Source organism: Sinocyclocheilus anshuiensis, unplaced genomic scaffold, assembly GCF_001515605.1.
Source record: "Sinocyclocheilus anshuiensis isolate Anshui unplaced genomic scaffold, SAMN03320099.WGS_v1.1 scaffold1132, whole genome shotgun sequence".
NCBI classification, from domain to species: domain Eukaryota; kingdom Metazoa; phylum Chordata; class Actinopteri; order Cypriniformes; family Cyprinidae; genus Sinocyclocheilus; species Sinocyclocheilus anshuiensis.
This window is the reverse complement of record NW_015552678.1, coordinates 785,498-798,678: the sequence shown is the minus strand read 5'-3', so window position 1 is coordinate 798,678 and position 13,181 is coordinate 785,498. Positions and strand designations below refer to the sequence as shown.

Sequence of the window (13,181 nt, the reverse complement as noted above, 5' to 3'; positions counted from 1 at the left end):
AGCAGGGGAAAGTGAGCAATTTACGATCCACTGCCAGTGTAAAGGTCCGAGCTCCCTGGGTTCCTCCTGCAAAGGCTTCAAGACGAAGAGAATACAAAAGGGAGGTTTGTTAAGTCCTATTCTACCCCAGTTGCCAGCACAAATCAATCATCTATAATGAGTCATTTTTTTTAAAATTGTGACTCTGAATGACTACTTTAATAAAAAATTTCCATCAGGGGCCTACTCGCTGCTTAGAGATCACCCCGGGACGGGCCACTGACCCTTCTTCACCTCCTCTGCAGCTCACTGACCTGTCCAGTGAAGAGGACGATGCGAGAGGAGTAATCGACAAATATGAGAGAAAAATTGAAAGTCTAATGTCAGAGGTTGACTGTATAAAAAGTGAGGTATGGGTAATCATGACTATAAGATGGACTCACAATTCATCGTGCAACATTGTGGATTTGAATGTCTAAATCTTCACAGGTAAAGTTACGGCAGGCAGAGGACCACTTAAAGCACCAGTCACAGCAGTTGAGCGCCTGTCGGCGTTTGATTGATCAGCATGAGGAAAGACTTGAAGAAGCCAGCAAGGACTTAAGGAGGACAAAGCGCGAGAATGCTGATCTGCGTAGCACTGTAGATGGGACGCAGGCTGAGTCTGGACATATGAGGTATAGTTCTTTCTGACACACTAGCTTCTTTTTAGGGTTGTTGTGGCCAAATGCTTAAAATGTGTGAATTATGTGGATAGATCAGAAACAGGACCTCCACACCAGGAGATAGAAACTTTGCAGAGGAAACTGGTGGAAGCTGAGATAGACGGCCAGGCTGTAGCCAAACAAGTGACAGCACTGAGAGAAACCGTGGGCAAACTTAAGAAGGTTGGCAAAACTCCAAACTTTTCAGTTACCTCTGGAATCGTTTCTCTTGAATAATAATTAAAAAAATCCCTTTGTGCATTCATGACAAAAACAGTCAAAGACGCACTCTGATCAGTTGGGTTGTCAACATGAGCTACTAGAGCAAAAGTTGGACACGTTTGTGGAGACAAACCGCACTCTCAGACGTCTTTTGAGGGAACAGCATGGACGAGAGGTATAAAAACGTCCTAACTAAATTTGTCTCATATTTAGGTTGGCTGTTGGTTCTGCAGTATTGTGTATATGCACTTTTTTTTTAAACAAAAAATGTCTGTTTTGTCTGTCCTTTTCACCACAGACAGATGCACTGAGGTTGTCTGATGAGAAGGAGATGCTAATGAGAAAACTTGCTGAATCTGAGGCTGAGAAAAGGGTTTGTAATCTAACTCCAACATTTCTTGCTCTCTCTATATATATATTTATGTATACTATATATAACAATGTTGTTAGCTTGATACACATACATTTTATTCAAAAAGTATGCGTTAAATGTATCTAAAGTGACAGTGAAGACTTGTTTTACAAAATAAAATCTCTGTAAAAATAAATGCTGAACTTTTTACGTTTTATTCATCAAAGAATCCTAAATAAATTTGTTTCAGGGTTTCTAGAAAAACAGTAAGCAGCACAACTGTTTTCAACATTGATAATAATTAAAAATGTTTCTCAGGGACCAAATCAGCATATTAAAATAATTTCTGAAGGATCATGTGACACTGAATACTAAAGTAATGGCTGCTGAAGATTCAGCTTTGCCATCACAGGAAAAAAAAAAGACGTTTTAGAATACATTAAAACAAAACAAAAAAACATTTATTTTAAGTGGTTATAATGTTTTACTTTCTCTTTTAGAAACTTGAGACTAAACTCAACCACAGGGACAGAGAGGCCAATGAGATGACTGAGAATTTGGAAAATGAAAAGGTAATAATGATATCTCACTAATTCCCTTATTTTTTAATAATTTGCATAAGATTCTTCTACGGAATGCTTTATTACCTCTTCTGCATTTCTACATGCTTGCATGTAGTGAATATGCATCAGATTAGCTCCAGTGTTGTAGGAAGTGTTTTTAAGAATGTGTTTTGTGATTGTCATCACAGGATCATCTGAGGACTGCAGGAGAGCTGTCAAAGGTTCTTGAATCCACCCGCAGTCGCTTGCAGAATCAGCTGCACAAGAAAGAAGCTGAGAATAACTGGCTGGAGGCTCAGATTCAAGTAAGCCTGCTTTTACCTTAGTCATGGGTTTATTGACATAAAGTGGTACATCATGTAAGTCTGTACTGTACTGTGGCACAGAGGCTGGAAGAGACACTGCAGCGTCAGCAGGAGGAGGTGCAAGGCCTGCTGGAGCAGATGAGAGAGCTGAAGCAGCATTGTGAAGGAGACAGAGACGTCCACAAACAGGTCTTGGAGGACCAGAGGAAACAGGCTGAACAAAGTGTGAATACAGCTGCACAGCTCTCTGCACAACTCCTGGACAAGGTACTGGACAGAAGAACAATACATGAACTGTACTACAGGGTTTCATAAAATTCATAGAAATATTTTGTAGACTTTCATGATTTACAAAGTGCTAATTGATTAAATCATTTTCAAAGTGTCCTTTTTTAATATGGCACTGCTGGCTCATGTATTCATTTGACTTGAAAGACTGATTTTTATGCAGTTGGCCAGTATGAGCCATGCAGTGCAAACTCTGATGTGTTTGTGTCATCTCCTCAGGAGGCTCAGTTAGCAGAGGCTCTCTCTACTGCTGAGGAGCTTCAGCAGCGCTACTCCAAACAGAACAGAGAGAAAAGCCAGCTGGAGTTGGAGATCACCACCTTAAATAAGTCAGTGACTCTATCTTCACTTGTTCTAAGTGTCCACTGAAGCTCAGCCTAGTCTTCACGTCTATAATGTATTATTTTTAGTGTAAATTATGGATTATGTTCTGAGTAGTTTATGATGCTTGGGCTTATACATCAGTGAGATTTGAGTTTTTGAAATTCTCTTTCAACTTAATTGTCGATCAATTCCTTTGTAAAAAAAACAAAACAAAAACAGGTCTGTGTTACTGGGTGAATCTCACAAACCCTGCTAAGAGAATGTCCCAGTCAGCTTTCATTTCAAAATCACAATTTTTTTATTTTTTTGCATAAGGTAAATAAAACCTGCATTTCTGAAGATGTGCATTGTTTTGTGGCAAACATATTTTTCCTACCCATTTCTCATTACCACCATGAGCATTTTACTTGCTCTACATTATCCCTATTATCTTTTATCTTTACTTCATTCATTTTCTTATTGGCATGATAAATTACGTTTTACCATATTACATTAAAATACATTCAAACAATGATCTTTAAGATTTCAGCATCATTACTCCAGTTTTCTGTGTCACATGATCCTTCAGAAATCATTCTTTGTGCTTAAGAAACATTTCTTATTATCAATGTTAAACAGTACTGCTCAATATTTTTATGGGAATTTTGTGGCATTTCCTTTTTTACTTTTGAATGGTAGTGTATAAATATAATTTAATACTTTTTTCACATTACAGTGATGAGAATATGATATCTATCTATCTATATATACTGTATTTGTTTGGAATATGGTAGTAAGAATTAAGGGGAATAAAATGGTTCTTTATTCAGAATATAATTTGTTGTTTATGAAATATAAACTCAGTATAAAATATTGAGGGGTTTCCTGATATTTACCCAATTGTCATATTTAGTGGAGCTCATAGTGGATGGTGATTGTAGACGTTTCTCTTTGCAGTCGCCTCATTGAGTTGAGTGAACAGCTGCGCAGTTGTAAGGAGAAGTCCTGCGCAGAGAGAGAGGGGCTTCTCAGCCGTCTGCACTTCCTCACCTCAGAGAACACAGCCACCAAACTGGAAAACCAGAGACTCAAGGCAAGAAATCTAATAAAATCTTGTCTAGATCTAGACTTTTCTTATTCATCCAAAACCATTTAAGCTCTGATTTAGATTTTTGTGCATTACCTTGCATGTCTCCTCTTTTAGAGCACTCTGTCAGCCACAGAGGACAGACTGTCTTTGTCTCAGTCGGAGGTGCAGCAGCTGAAGATTTCTCTCAGAGACTTTGAGAGTCTGGTAGAGGGTTACAAGAGTCAGGTGCTTTTAACATAGCTCATTACAGTCCATCTTCACTGAGTCGTAGTACACTAACCCTTCGTAATTCTTGCAGTTGCAAAAGACACGCTTGGAGTCAGAGGAGTACACTTTGAGGCTGGAGATGGTGGAGAAGGAAGCACAGAGTGACTGCGAGGAGATGGAAAGAGAGGTGGAACAGAGCCGCAAGCAGCTCCATGCTCGGCTGAAGGAAATGGAGATGCTGCGTGAAGCTCTGAAGCGCTTGGAGAACGAGCTCAGGGAGGCCAGAGAGAACATGCACATCCAGGACAGGAGAAACACAGAGCAGAACAGCACTCTGTCTGAGCTCAGAGTCAAGGTGATCATGCGGGTTTATTCATGTTTACACCACTAATATTACAGTGGAATCAGAAGGGTTTTTCATTTCATGATGTATTTTCTTGTTTGTGTGTAGATGGAGCAGCAGAGTTGTAAAACAGAGAATCTCCAGGAGAAGAACTTATTTCTACTTGAAGAGAACATGCAGTTGAAACGCTCCATGGAAGGCACTGAAAGGTCTCCGGCACATCTGCTGTAATAATATAATAAATATAATATAATATTTAAAAGACCTCGTGAAATCTAAATTATGAAAAATGTCCATTTAAATGTCCTTCTTTTATAAAATAAACCAAAATATATTGATGGCATTATCTCCTTATATAATATAATGTATTATAATGTAATATTTAAAAGACCTTATGAAATCAAATGATGAATTATTCATATTTTAGTTCCATTCTCTTCTATTAAATATATATTACAAAATAAATGATGAAACAAATGAACTCTTCCTGTAATATATATTATATTATATATTTGAAAAGGAATCAAAATTATAATTTCTATTTAAATTTTCATCTCCTCTAATAAATAAACCAAAATATATTGATATTGTTATCATTATTAGATTATTATTTTCTGCTCTCCTGTCACTGGCTAGAAAGCATCACATTTTAATTGTATTTATTTATGTAATATTTATTTAAATTTGATGTATAACTTTCCTTCTAAAAAGGAAATGTCCACAGAAAATACTAATAAATTAATAACATTTAATTGGGTCTTTAACGTAAACACCCAATTGACACAAAGAGCTGAAGTTAAATACAGTCAAACCAAAAATTATTCAGAAATCATTTTTGATATTTTTTTACTAGTGGGTGCAGGACACTATAGTTCATTTATGTAAGTGAGGATAGCAAAATAAAGTAAACTGTGACATATTATACTCAAAAATTCTTCATACAGTGGACTACCAGTAAAATTGATAAAAAATTATTCAGACACTTTGACCTGACCATGTTTTCTTAAGTGTTTTTTTCTTTAATTGCTAATGCGACCTTTTTACACCACAGACTGAACAAAATTAAGCATTGCTTGGTAATTGGTTGACCTTAATTGCTATTATCTCATTGTGTGCTTAAATTTAACAGCTGAATCATTTTTGGTTGATTGTAATCCATTACATACCTTTCCATCAAAGTAATCTGACATTATCAAGATGAATTTGTTCTGATACCATTCTTGTCATATTTTATTACCATTTTCTAAACTATAGCGAATACACTGTGGTAATGTGAGTAATGTTGAAGGTGTCTGAATAAAGTTTGGTTCGACTGTACTTTGTCGCATTTCTGTATCATTCTCTCTTCTTGGTCCACACAGGAAGATGGAGGATGTGAGCACTCAGAACAGGGATCTGCTTCAGGTTGTCGCGAAGCGTGAAGAGACCATCCACAACACGCAGCTGCGTCTGGAGGAGAGAAGCCGGGAGTGTGACTCCATCTACAGACAGCTGGAGCAGGCCAGGGAAGAGGCGCAGAGACAGGTCACGGTCCACAGCAAATTCTTTTTGATGCTGCAGATGTTGCACCTGTGTGAGGTTAGTGTATACATGAGTCTTTGTTCACAGGTGGGCCAGAGCCTGGAGCGGGTGCTGTCCAAAGAACGCTCAGCTCAGTCTAAAATGCTGGATTTGGAGAGTCAGCTGAGCCTGGCTAAAAATGAGCTGGGTCAGCTGCGCCGCAGCAAAGAGGATGTAAGTGTTCGATGGCAGACTATGAGCTCTGAAACTTTCCATTGCACAATACTTGACAAGCTCCACGAAAACAAAAATCATCAAATGATTATACTGTAAAATTCTCTGTGAATAGTAAGAGTAAATCATTTTGAGCTGTGGTTGAGTTTGGCTAAAAAAATCCAACATGACCAAAACGTATGGTGTGCCTAAAGGGACATGGCGATGAAAAAAAAAAACAAAGACGACGGGAGAAAAAAATGGTCATTTGTCATTTCAATGCTTTTTTGCGTCTGCCCTTATAAACTTTGCATTCACACAGAAAATGTTTCCGTTCTCTAGCAAGTTTGTGTTCCCGAGAAACTTTGTGAGTGAACGCAAAGCTGGTGATGGACATAAAATGAAGTGGGAGGAGGAAAAATCATGTCAGTGCTTTTGAGAGTCGGGGGAATGCAGTACTTCTGTAAGAGAATGCAAAAGCATTGAAATATATTTTCCCTCCTGTCTTTTTTTCCTTCACCATGTCCCTTTAGAGGCTCTGTAGAAACATATTCATAAAAGAAGTCTATGAGGCCAGTTTTTAGAGTTGCTTCTAGACAACTTTTTTTTTTTTTATATTGTATTACCCTCTGGAAATTTTGGAAAATCATGGGCAGTTAAAAAAAATTCTCTAAAATATTTAAGCAGCTAGATATCAATCTTTGTAGACTGAAACAAGCAAACGCCAGTGTGATAACATTGCTTTATTATTGAGAGAAATGTCACCAATGAGAATAATTACAAAAACTTTTTGATATACTAGTACTAGTGGCATTTGATATAAAGATGGAAATTCAAGCCCATCAATCTCTACAAAATTCTAAGGCTGATGATACACGGGGCAACATTTTTTGATCAATGTTGCTTGGGGACTTTCCCATTGAGAATGGGTAACAAATGTCTATCTGGATACTTTAGATCGGTCGTAGGCCCTGTGTATCACCAGCATAAAAATCATCCAGTAAACATGAACCACTTGAAAGGTCACTAAAAGTCAAAAACTGAGCTGAGTCAGTGATTTGTGGGAATCAGCAACATGCTGCTGATGCTTCGCTTGTTTTAATCTGCCATTTTCCTTACATGTCAAATAATCATATATGCGCTTGCATTAGGACCTTTTAGAAGCAGTTTGGGTTTCATTTTTCAGATGGAGAAGCGATTTCAGTGCAAACTTCAGGACATGAAGAACCAGTTGGAGCAAGTGAACAGCGCCAACCGCAGCCTGCAGAACTACGTCCACTACCTTAAGGCTTCATACACCAATGTGTTTGGAGACTCTGCTTTAACAAGCTCACTAAATCCCCACATCTAAACCACAAATGAGCCAGTTCTTTATTTAATGCAGTTATTCTAAGACTTTAAAAGACCTCAATGATTTCTTCTGATTTTAATAAAAAAGTGCAAAACAAAATCTCCAATGTACATGTTTCTTTATTTAAATCACAATGAATTAAACAGTCACAATATTCCTCAAATATATATATATAAAAACATTTAAAACTGCTTTCACATGACAGTACAACCGTTCATTATGACTAATCTGGAATTAATCACTGTCACTTTCTCCCTCACTGTCTGCTTCTTTAACATTCATGCTGAACTTGTATTCCTGGTCGCAGCCCATGTAGGAATCGCTCATGAAGTACAGTGTGTAGTTGTGCACACCAACAACAGGTGCCACAAAGTCCAGTTTCACCTGAGGGATGGAAACAGAGCCCAAGTCATTAACAGTTCTCACAAGACTACACAGGAATACTGGATTAAAGCAGGACTGACCTTGGCCTTCTGTTGAAGAGTTAGTCTCTTGATTGAGATGAGACTGTTCGATTTGGGGTCTCCAATAACAACCCACCAGCCTTCTTCACGTTTCTGCACAAAACAAACAAAATATCATGAAGTAACGCTGCATTTCTATCAAATAAACTCAACATCTCATCAGTTGATCTTATTGTAAGATTGGTGTCAAGTTTTTTTTTTTTAAGAAATTAACTTTTATTTAGCAAAGACTGATTAAACTGAGTCATAATAAAGACTTTTAGATTATTTTTTAATACTTCTATTTCAAATAAATGCTGTTCTTTTGAACTTTCTGTTCATCAAAGAATCCTGAAAAAAATGAATCCGTTTCCACAACAATATTAAGCAGCACAACTGTTGTACATTAATAATAAGAAGCGTGTCTTGAGTGGCAAATCAGCATATTGGAATGATTTCTGAAGGATCATGTGACACAAAACTGGAGTAATAGCTGCTGAAAATTAATTTTTAACATTTTAAAATATATTTAAACAGAAAATATTTATTTTAAGTTGCAGTAGTTTTTTTTACGGTATTTTAGCTCAAATAATTTTATTAAAAAAAATGTTTTTTTGCAAATCTTACCGACCCAAAACATTAACGTTGTAAATATAGGGTTTTTCAATAGAAACTCACCTGAGGGAACAGAGGGGCAATGACTGGACCTGTAACTTCCTCTTCTCGCTCCAGCTGCACTTGGACGAGCACTGGATTTCCACTGTGAGCACAAGAACATCAATTAATACCTTCAGCAAAGTGATTAATGGCATAAATGATAACTGTGCACCCACAAAAGGTTACACATTTTCAACTGAAGCCTTCTGCATTCTGAGTTCAGTTCGTACCTCTTGATGCTGTCTTTGTCAGCCACTTCATACGACAGCTCAATGTTGGGATAGCGGTTACAGAATCGTGCCACATCTGCCATATGTACATCTGTAAGCTGCAGAAGACCAGTGCGGTCCTCGTCTTCCATCTCCATGATGTCGAAGATGCTCTCCACACCCTATACACGTCAACACAACAGAGATAAGACAGACAGCCAAAAGATGATGTACAGTGTTTAGATGATCCTCAACCCATTCAGACCCAGTGCTCACCTTGTCCGTGCAGCGCTTGATGTGTTCAGAAGTGAAGTGGGGTAGCTGTTTGAGGTACGAGTCTTTGGACCACATGGCTTGTGTAACCATCTCAGCCAGCTCCATAGCAGCCAGCGCCGGACTCAACCAGCCGTTACTGGAGAGCACATCTACACACGCCTGGATCAGTCGCACAGCCTGAAAACACAGGCAAGAGAAGAGAAGAAAATTTAATTTAATCCTCCAATTAAAGAAAATGAAAGAAAGATAAGCCAAAAGCTGTTATGTAGTCATTTGATGAAACCTTTTCACTTATACACATCAAAAGTCAGTTTTTTTTAAATGTTTGTTTTTTTGTTTTTAAAGAGTCTCTTGTGCTCAATATGTTATGCTTTCAATAACATATAAACTTTTGACAGGTGGTATATGAAATAAATGTAAATATATTAACTAAAAACTAAAATCTATATATTCAAAAACAAATACAGTGGTGGCCAAAATTGTTAGAACACTTGGCATATTTAAGAGGTTTCAGTTGTTTTTGTTGAATTGGCCATTACAATACTCATAAAATGAACTATTGCCGGAACGACCTGCGATGGAAAGAATCTGCTGGAACATTAAAAATGATGGACTGACTCCCTCAAAATGCGGCGCTCAACCCCATCGAGCAAATTTGAGGCGAGTTGGAAATTAAACTGGACAGATCTATTGTACATTCATAGGAAAGCCGTAGGCTTGAGTTGCAGAAGGCATGGGATAACATTAGTGTTGAAGTTCTCAAGAAATATATTGACACTATGCCAGAGAGATGTGCTTCTGTAACTGCTGCAAAAGCTGGACATACCAAATATTAAAGTTAAAGGTGACATATCATGAAAATCTGACTTTTCCAGGTTTTAAGTGCTATAATCAGGTCCCTGGTGCATCTACCAACCAAGGAAACCTGAAAAAGATTAACCCAGTAACTTTGTTTTGGGAAGCCTTTTTCTGCAAGCGTCTGAGAAAACGAGCGCGTTTGATCTCGCTCCCTTGGTGACGTGGCAAGGGGATCTCATTATAATATTACTGCCCCTTAATCTAAGTTTCCACCCACGGTGCCATTATTGTGTTTTCGCAAGCGACAACAGTGTACCAGCTCTAATGCCATGCCGAAAGTTTGAGCAAAACATGCTAACTGTTCTGCCTTTGGCTGCACAGACGAGCACAGAACAATATTTAGAGTCCCAGCCTCAGAGGAGACAAGAGAGCAGTGGATTTATTGATTTATTTAGGGTACTGTATATTGCTGCTGCCACACAGATCTAAAATAAACATGCAATTTATTTCCCAGCTGTTTACCTTCACAGACATAACCTGGAAAAGGGGGCGGGGAGCAGCAGCTCATTTGCATTTAAAGACACAGGCCCGAAAAACAGCGTGTTTCTGCTTCCACTCAAAATAGGCATTTTCAAAATTATATAATAAAAATGATCTGTGGAGTATTTTGATCTGAAACTTCACAGACACATTCTGAGGACACCAGAGACTTATATTACATATTGTAAAAAGTGGCATAATATGTCACCTTTAAAAGTGGATAAAAACAGTACGACCCACTTCATCTGATATTTGTTGTGCTCAGAGCAACCATCTGCATGTTTCATGAACATTATGAAATGAAATCATGTTTTGAAGGCAAAAAAGGTCAATATTTTCAGATCTGTCAGTGTTCTAACAATTTTGGCCACCACTGTACATACAAAAAAAATTACGCCTTTAATTATGAATTAAAATTTGTATGCACTGGGGCCACTAAAATTCTTTTTGTTGAGCTGCAAAAGAGGTTCACTATGTGCTTAAAGTGTTTCCCCTCACCTTGCTGAGGATCTCCTCAGTATCTGACTGGAGCTCAGCGCTCAGTTGCATGCGGGACAGATGAGCCTGGAGCAGCAGGTTGGTCTTCACATGCGGGTCGTTGAACTTGGGGTTGTTCAGTTTGTGAGAAACTTTCTGAGCCATCTGAAAAAGTCAGAGTTGTTAAACAGAGCTCTGATGCAGTCTGTCTGTTCAAGAGTTCATATTACACTCAGTCAAAACAAGGAAAGTGCATTTTGATTTACCTGCCGCAGCAGGGTGTCTTCATGGTGCCTGATGGGAATGTTTTTATACTCCGCAGCATTGGAGATGATTTCGATGAGGCCACGGACCTTTGTCTTGGCGTTCAGGGACATACTAAACAGCTCTGGAGAGAGGGCACAGAAAACAGTTGCATCAGATGAGACAGATGTGCCAGGACAATCAAGAAGCACGTTTGATGCTTAGTGATTGTGTTTGAAGTCGGTTTGAAATGGAAATTTACTGATGGATAGAACTAAGTGTCCACCTTACATCCTTTTTCAATAATCCATTACACTCATATGCATGTCACAAAAGAGAAAAGATATGTCGCTACTTATTTCATCCTGACTTCAATGAAGTGTGTTAAACAAAGAGAGTCCTCACCAATGGTGGTGTAGTTAATGTAGTAATAGGCTGCGATCATGCCCAGATTCAGAGGTGCCACATCCATCTCATCCTCGATGCTGATGCACTTGGACTGCTCCAGATCTTGCAAGGTGTTTTCCACCAGCTCAGACAGATGATCTGACAGGTGGCGATGAGACATACCTGCAAAACGAAGAGATTTTAGTCTCTGATGCATTAAATAAATGCTACAATTACACTGTTGCTTGACTATTTTCACATGCATTCCTGTTGCAACAAATTGTACATTTTGTAGCATAAAATCTAGATTTTGAATGTCGAGCCATTTGTCCTGCTGTAGTGAAAATTGTGGGTAGTTGAAGGATTGTGGTTCCTCACCCTGCAGGTTGTAGTAGTTGGGGTTTTGGGTCATGCGGCGATACAGGAACGTCCATGTCATGTAGTCTACAGCATCCTGTTTGTTCTCCACCGTCTTGGTGACGATCTCAGCATCGAAATGGTCGTGAAGACAGTGGTCCAGGTGAGACTCCACAGGCAGAGGCTCGTAGAGGAACTTCTTGAAGAAGTCCTAAAGAACAAGGATGTTCAAAGTTATGAAGAGGGAACCAACAATTGTGATATTAAGTCAAGAAAATGTGTAGATTAGAGTAAGCTTGACCTTTTTTGACCCTTGACACATGATGACACAGCGACCCTCGTCGTCCTGGAGAGGACGGTTAGCCTTTCCAACCATCTGGAGCACATCATAGATTGGGTAGTCCACATATCTAACATTGAGCAATACACACACGCAAAGAGTAAATACTGGTGATGACATTAATCATTTGAGCCCACTAAGGATAAGAAAATACTAACGCATGGATTTTCCCATTGTAGTACTGCGTGTCCATGACAATCACCAGGTGGGCAGAAATATTGGTGCCCCAGCAGAGAGAGCGAGATGCCACCATCACCTGAATGGCACCTGGCATGAGAGAGCAGAAGGGGGCAACACTTTTTTTAGCTCAAACACACCTTAATCAAAAGTTCAATTAACCTCATAATTCATTCAAAAATTACATACAGGGTTTCTACAGACATGAACAAGTTATATTTAAGACTTTTTAAGACCTTTTTAATACCACCTTATATGAAATTTAAGACCTAAACCTGTAATGGAAATACACATTTTATTACATACATATATGTAATATTGAATGTGTTTAAATTAAAAAGAATACAAAATATCATTGCTGTAATAAATGATATTTATTATTACGATATACAGTGAACTTTTCATATCAGCAGATAATATACCATACAAAATATCCCCACAAAAGCAATGCATCACCGAGATCTTTGGTTTTGCAAACAATTTATTCTGAAGCAATATTTTCATCAGTGTTCTATCAGCTTTTACATACTTAAATCTGCATATTTTATTTACCTTTACAAAGGCCTATTTTTAACCAAATTATTACAATTTATCAATAAATTAAATATACACTATAGGGCTGCTACCAGTCAGATTAAATAATTTACACTGCAAATAACAATAATTACAACTGCAATAAATAATGTTATGAGATTAATGTTTTAAATGCATTTATGAATATACAAATAAGAAATGTTGAGGGGAAAAATGCATACTTTTCAACAAACTTCTCAACTGAACTACCAGTAAGTGACGGTAAGTCACTTAATGAGTGAGTATTGAGTCATTCATTCAACTGATTGAGTGTGTTATCATGC

The 13,181-nt window shown here is 38.0% G+C and overlaps 2 protein-coding genes across 5 annotated transcripts in view; one reads left to right on the top strand and one right to left on the bottom strand.

Moving 5' to 3' along the window:
* odf2b (outer dense fiber of sperm tails 2b) overlaps nt 1–7,505 on the top strand; it is an 8,445-nt gene extending 940 nt beyond the window's left edge. The window contains exons 3-19 of one of the 3 annotated variants that reach the window (XM_016459231.1): nt 6–104; nt 219–389; nt 469–656; nt 737–866; nt 961–1,080; nt 1,204–1,278; nt 1,758–1,829; nt 2,009–2,125; nt 2,207–2,392; nt 2,633–2,742; nt 3,674–3,809; nt 3,921–4,031; nt 4,105–4,368; nt 4,465–4,583; nt 5,718–5,880; nt 5,965–6,090; nt 7,256–7,505. In XM_016459231.1, the coding sequence (XP_016314717.1) occupies nt 6–104; nt 219–389; nt 469–656; nt 737–866; nt 961–1,080; nt 1,204–1,278; nt 1,758–1,829; nt 2,009–2,125; nt 2,207–2,392; nt 2,633–2,742; nt 3,674–3,809; nt 3,921–4,031; nt 4,105–4,368; nt 4,465–4,583; nt 5,718–5,880; nt 5,965–6,090; nt 7,256–7,420 (2,352 nt within the window). In that variant the 3' untranslated portion in view covers nt 7,421–7,505. Of the gene's footprint in view, nt 1–2; nt 105–218; nt 390–468; nt 657–736; nt 867–960; nt 1,081–1,203; nt 1,279–1,757; nt 1,830–2,008; nt 2,126–2,206; nt 2,393–2,632; nt 2,743–3,673; nt 3,810–3,920; nt 4,032–4,104; nt 4,369–4,464; nt 4,584–5,717; nt 5,881–5,964; nt 6,091–7,255 lie in introns of all 3 variants that reach the window. The other 2 variants (XM_016459232.1, XM_016459230.1) reach the window with 2 other exon arrangements.
* A 43-nt stretch (nt 7,506–7,548) lies between these two features.
* The window catches only part of LOC107667532 (U5 small nuclear ribonucleoprotein 200 kDa helicase-like), a 24,494-nt gene continuing 18,861 nt past the window's right edge, over nt 7,549–13,181 (bottom strand). For both annotated transcript variants that reach the window (XM_016459211.1, XM_016459210.1), the window contains 11 exons: nt 12,306–12,414; nt 12,109–12,217; nt 11,829–12,018; nt 11,469–11,633; nt 11,087–11,208; nt 10,842–10,985; nt 9,006–9,182; nt 8,751–8,911; nt 8,542–8,623; nt 7,885–7,977; nt 7,549–7,804 (listed from right to left, as the gene is read on the bottom strand). In XM_016459211.1, the coding sequence (XP_016314697.1) occupies nt 7,655–7,804; nt 7,885–7,977; nt 8,542–8,623; nt 8,751–8,911; nt 9,006–9,182; nt 10,842–10,985; nt 11,087–11,208; nt 11,469–11,633; nt 11,829–12,018; nt 12,109–12,217; nt 12,306–12,414 (1,502 nt within the window). In that variant the 3' untranslated portion in view covers nt 7,549–7,654. The remainder of the gene's footprint in view (nt 7,805–7,884; nt 7,978–8,541; nt 8,624–8,750; nt 8,912–9,005; nt 9,183–10,841; nt 10,986–11,086; nt 11,209–11,468; nt 11,634–11,828; nt 12,019–12,108; nt 12,218–12,305; nt 12,415–13,181) is intronic.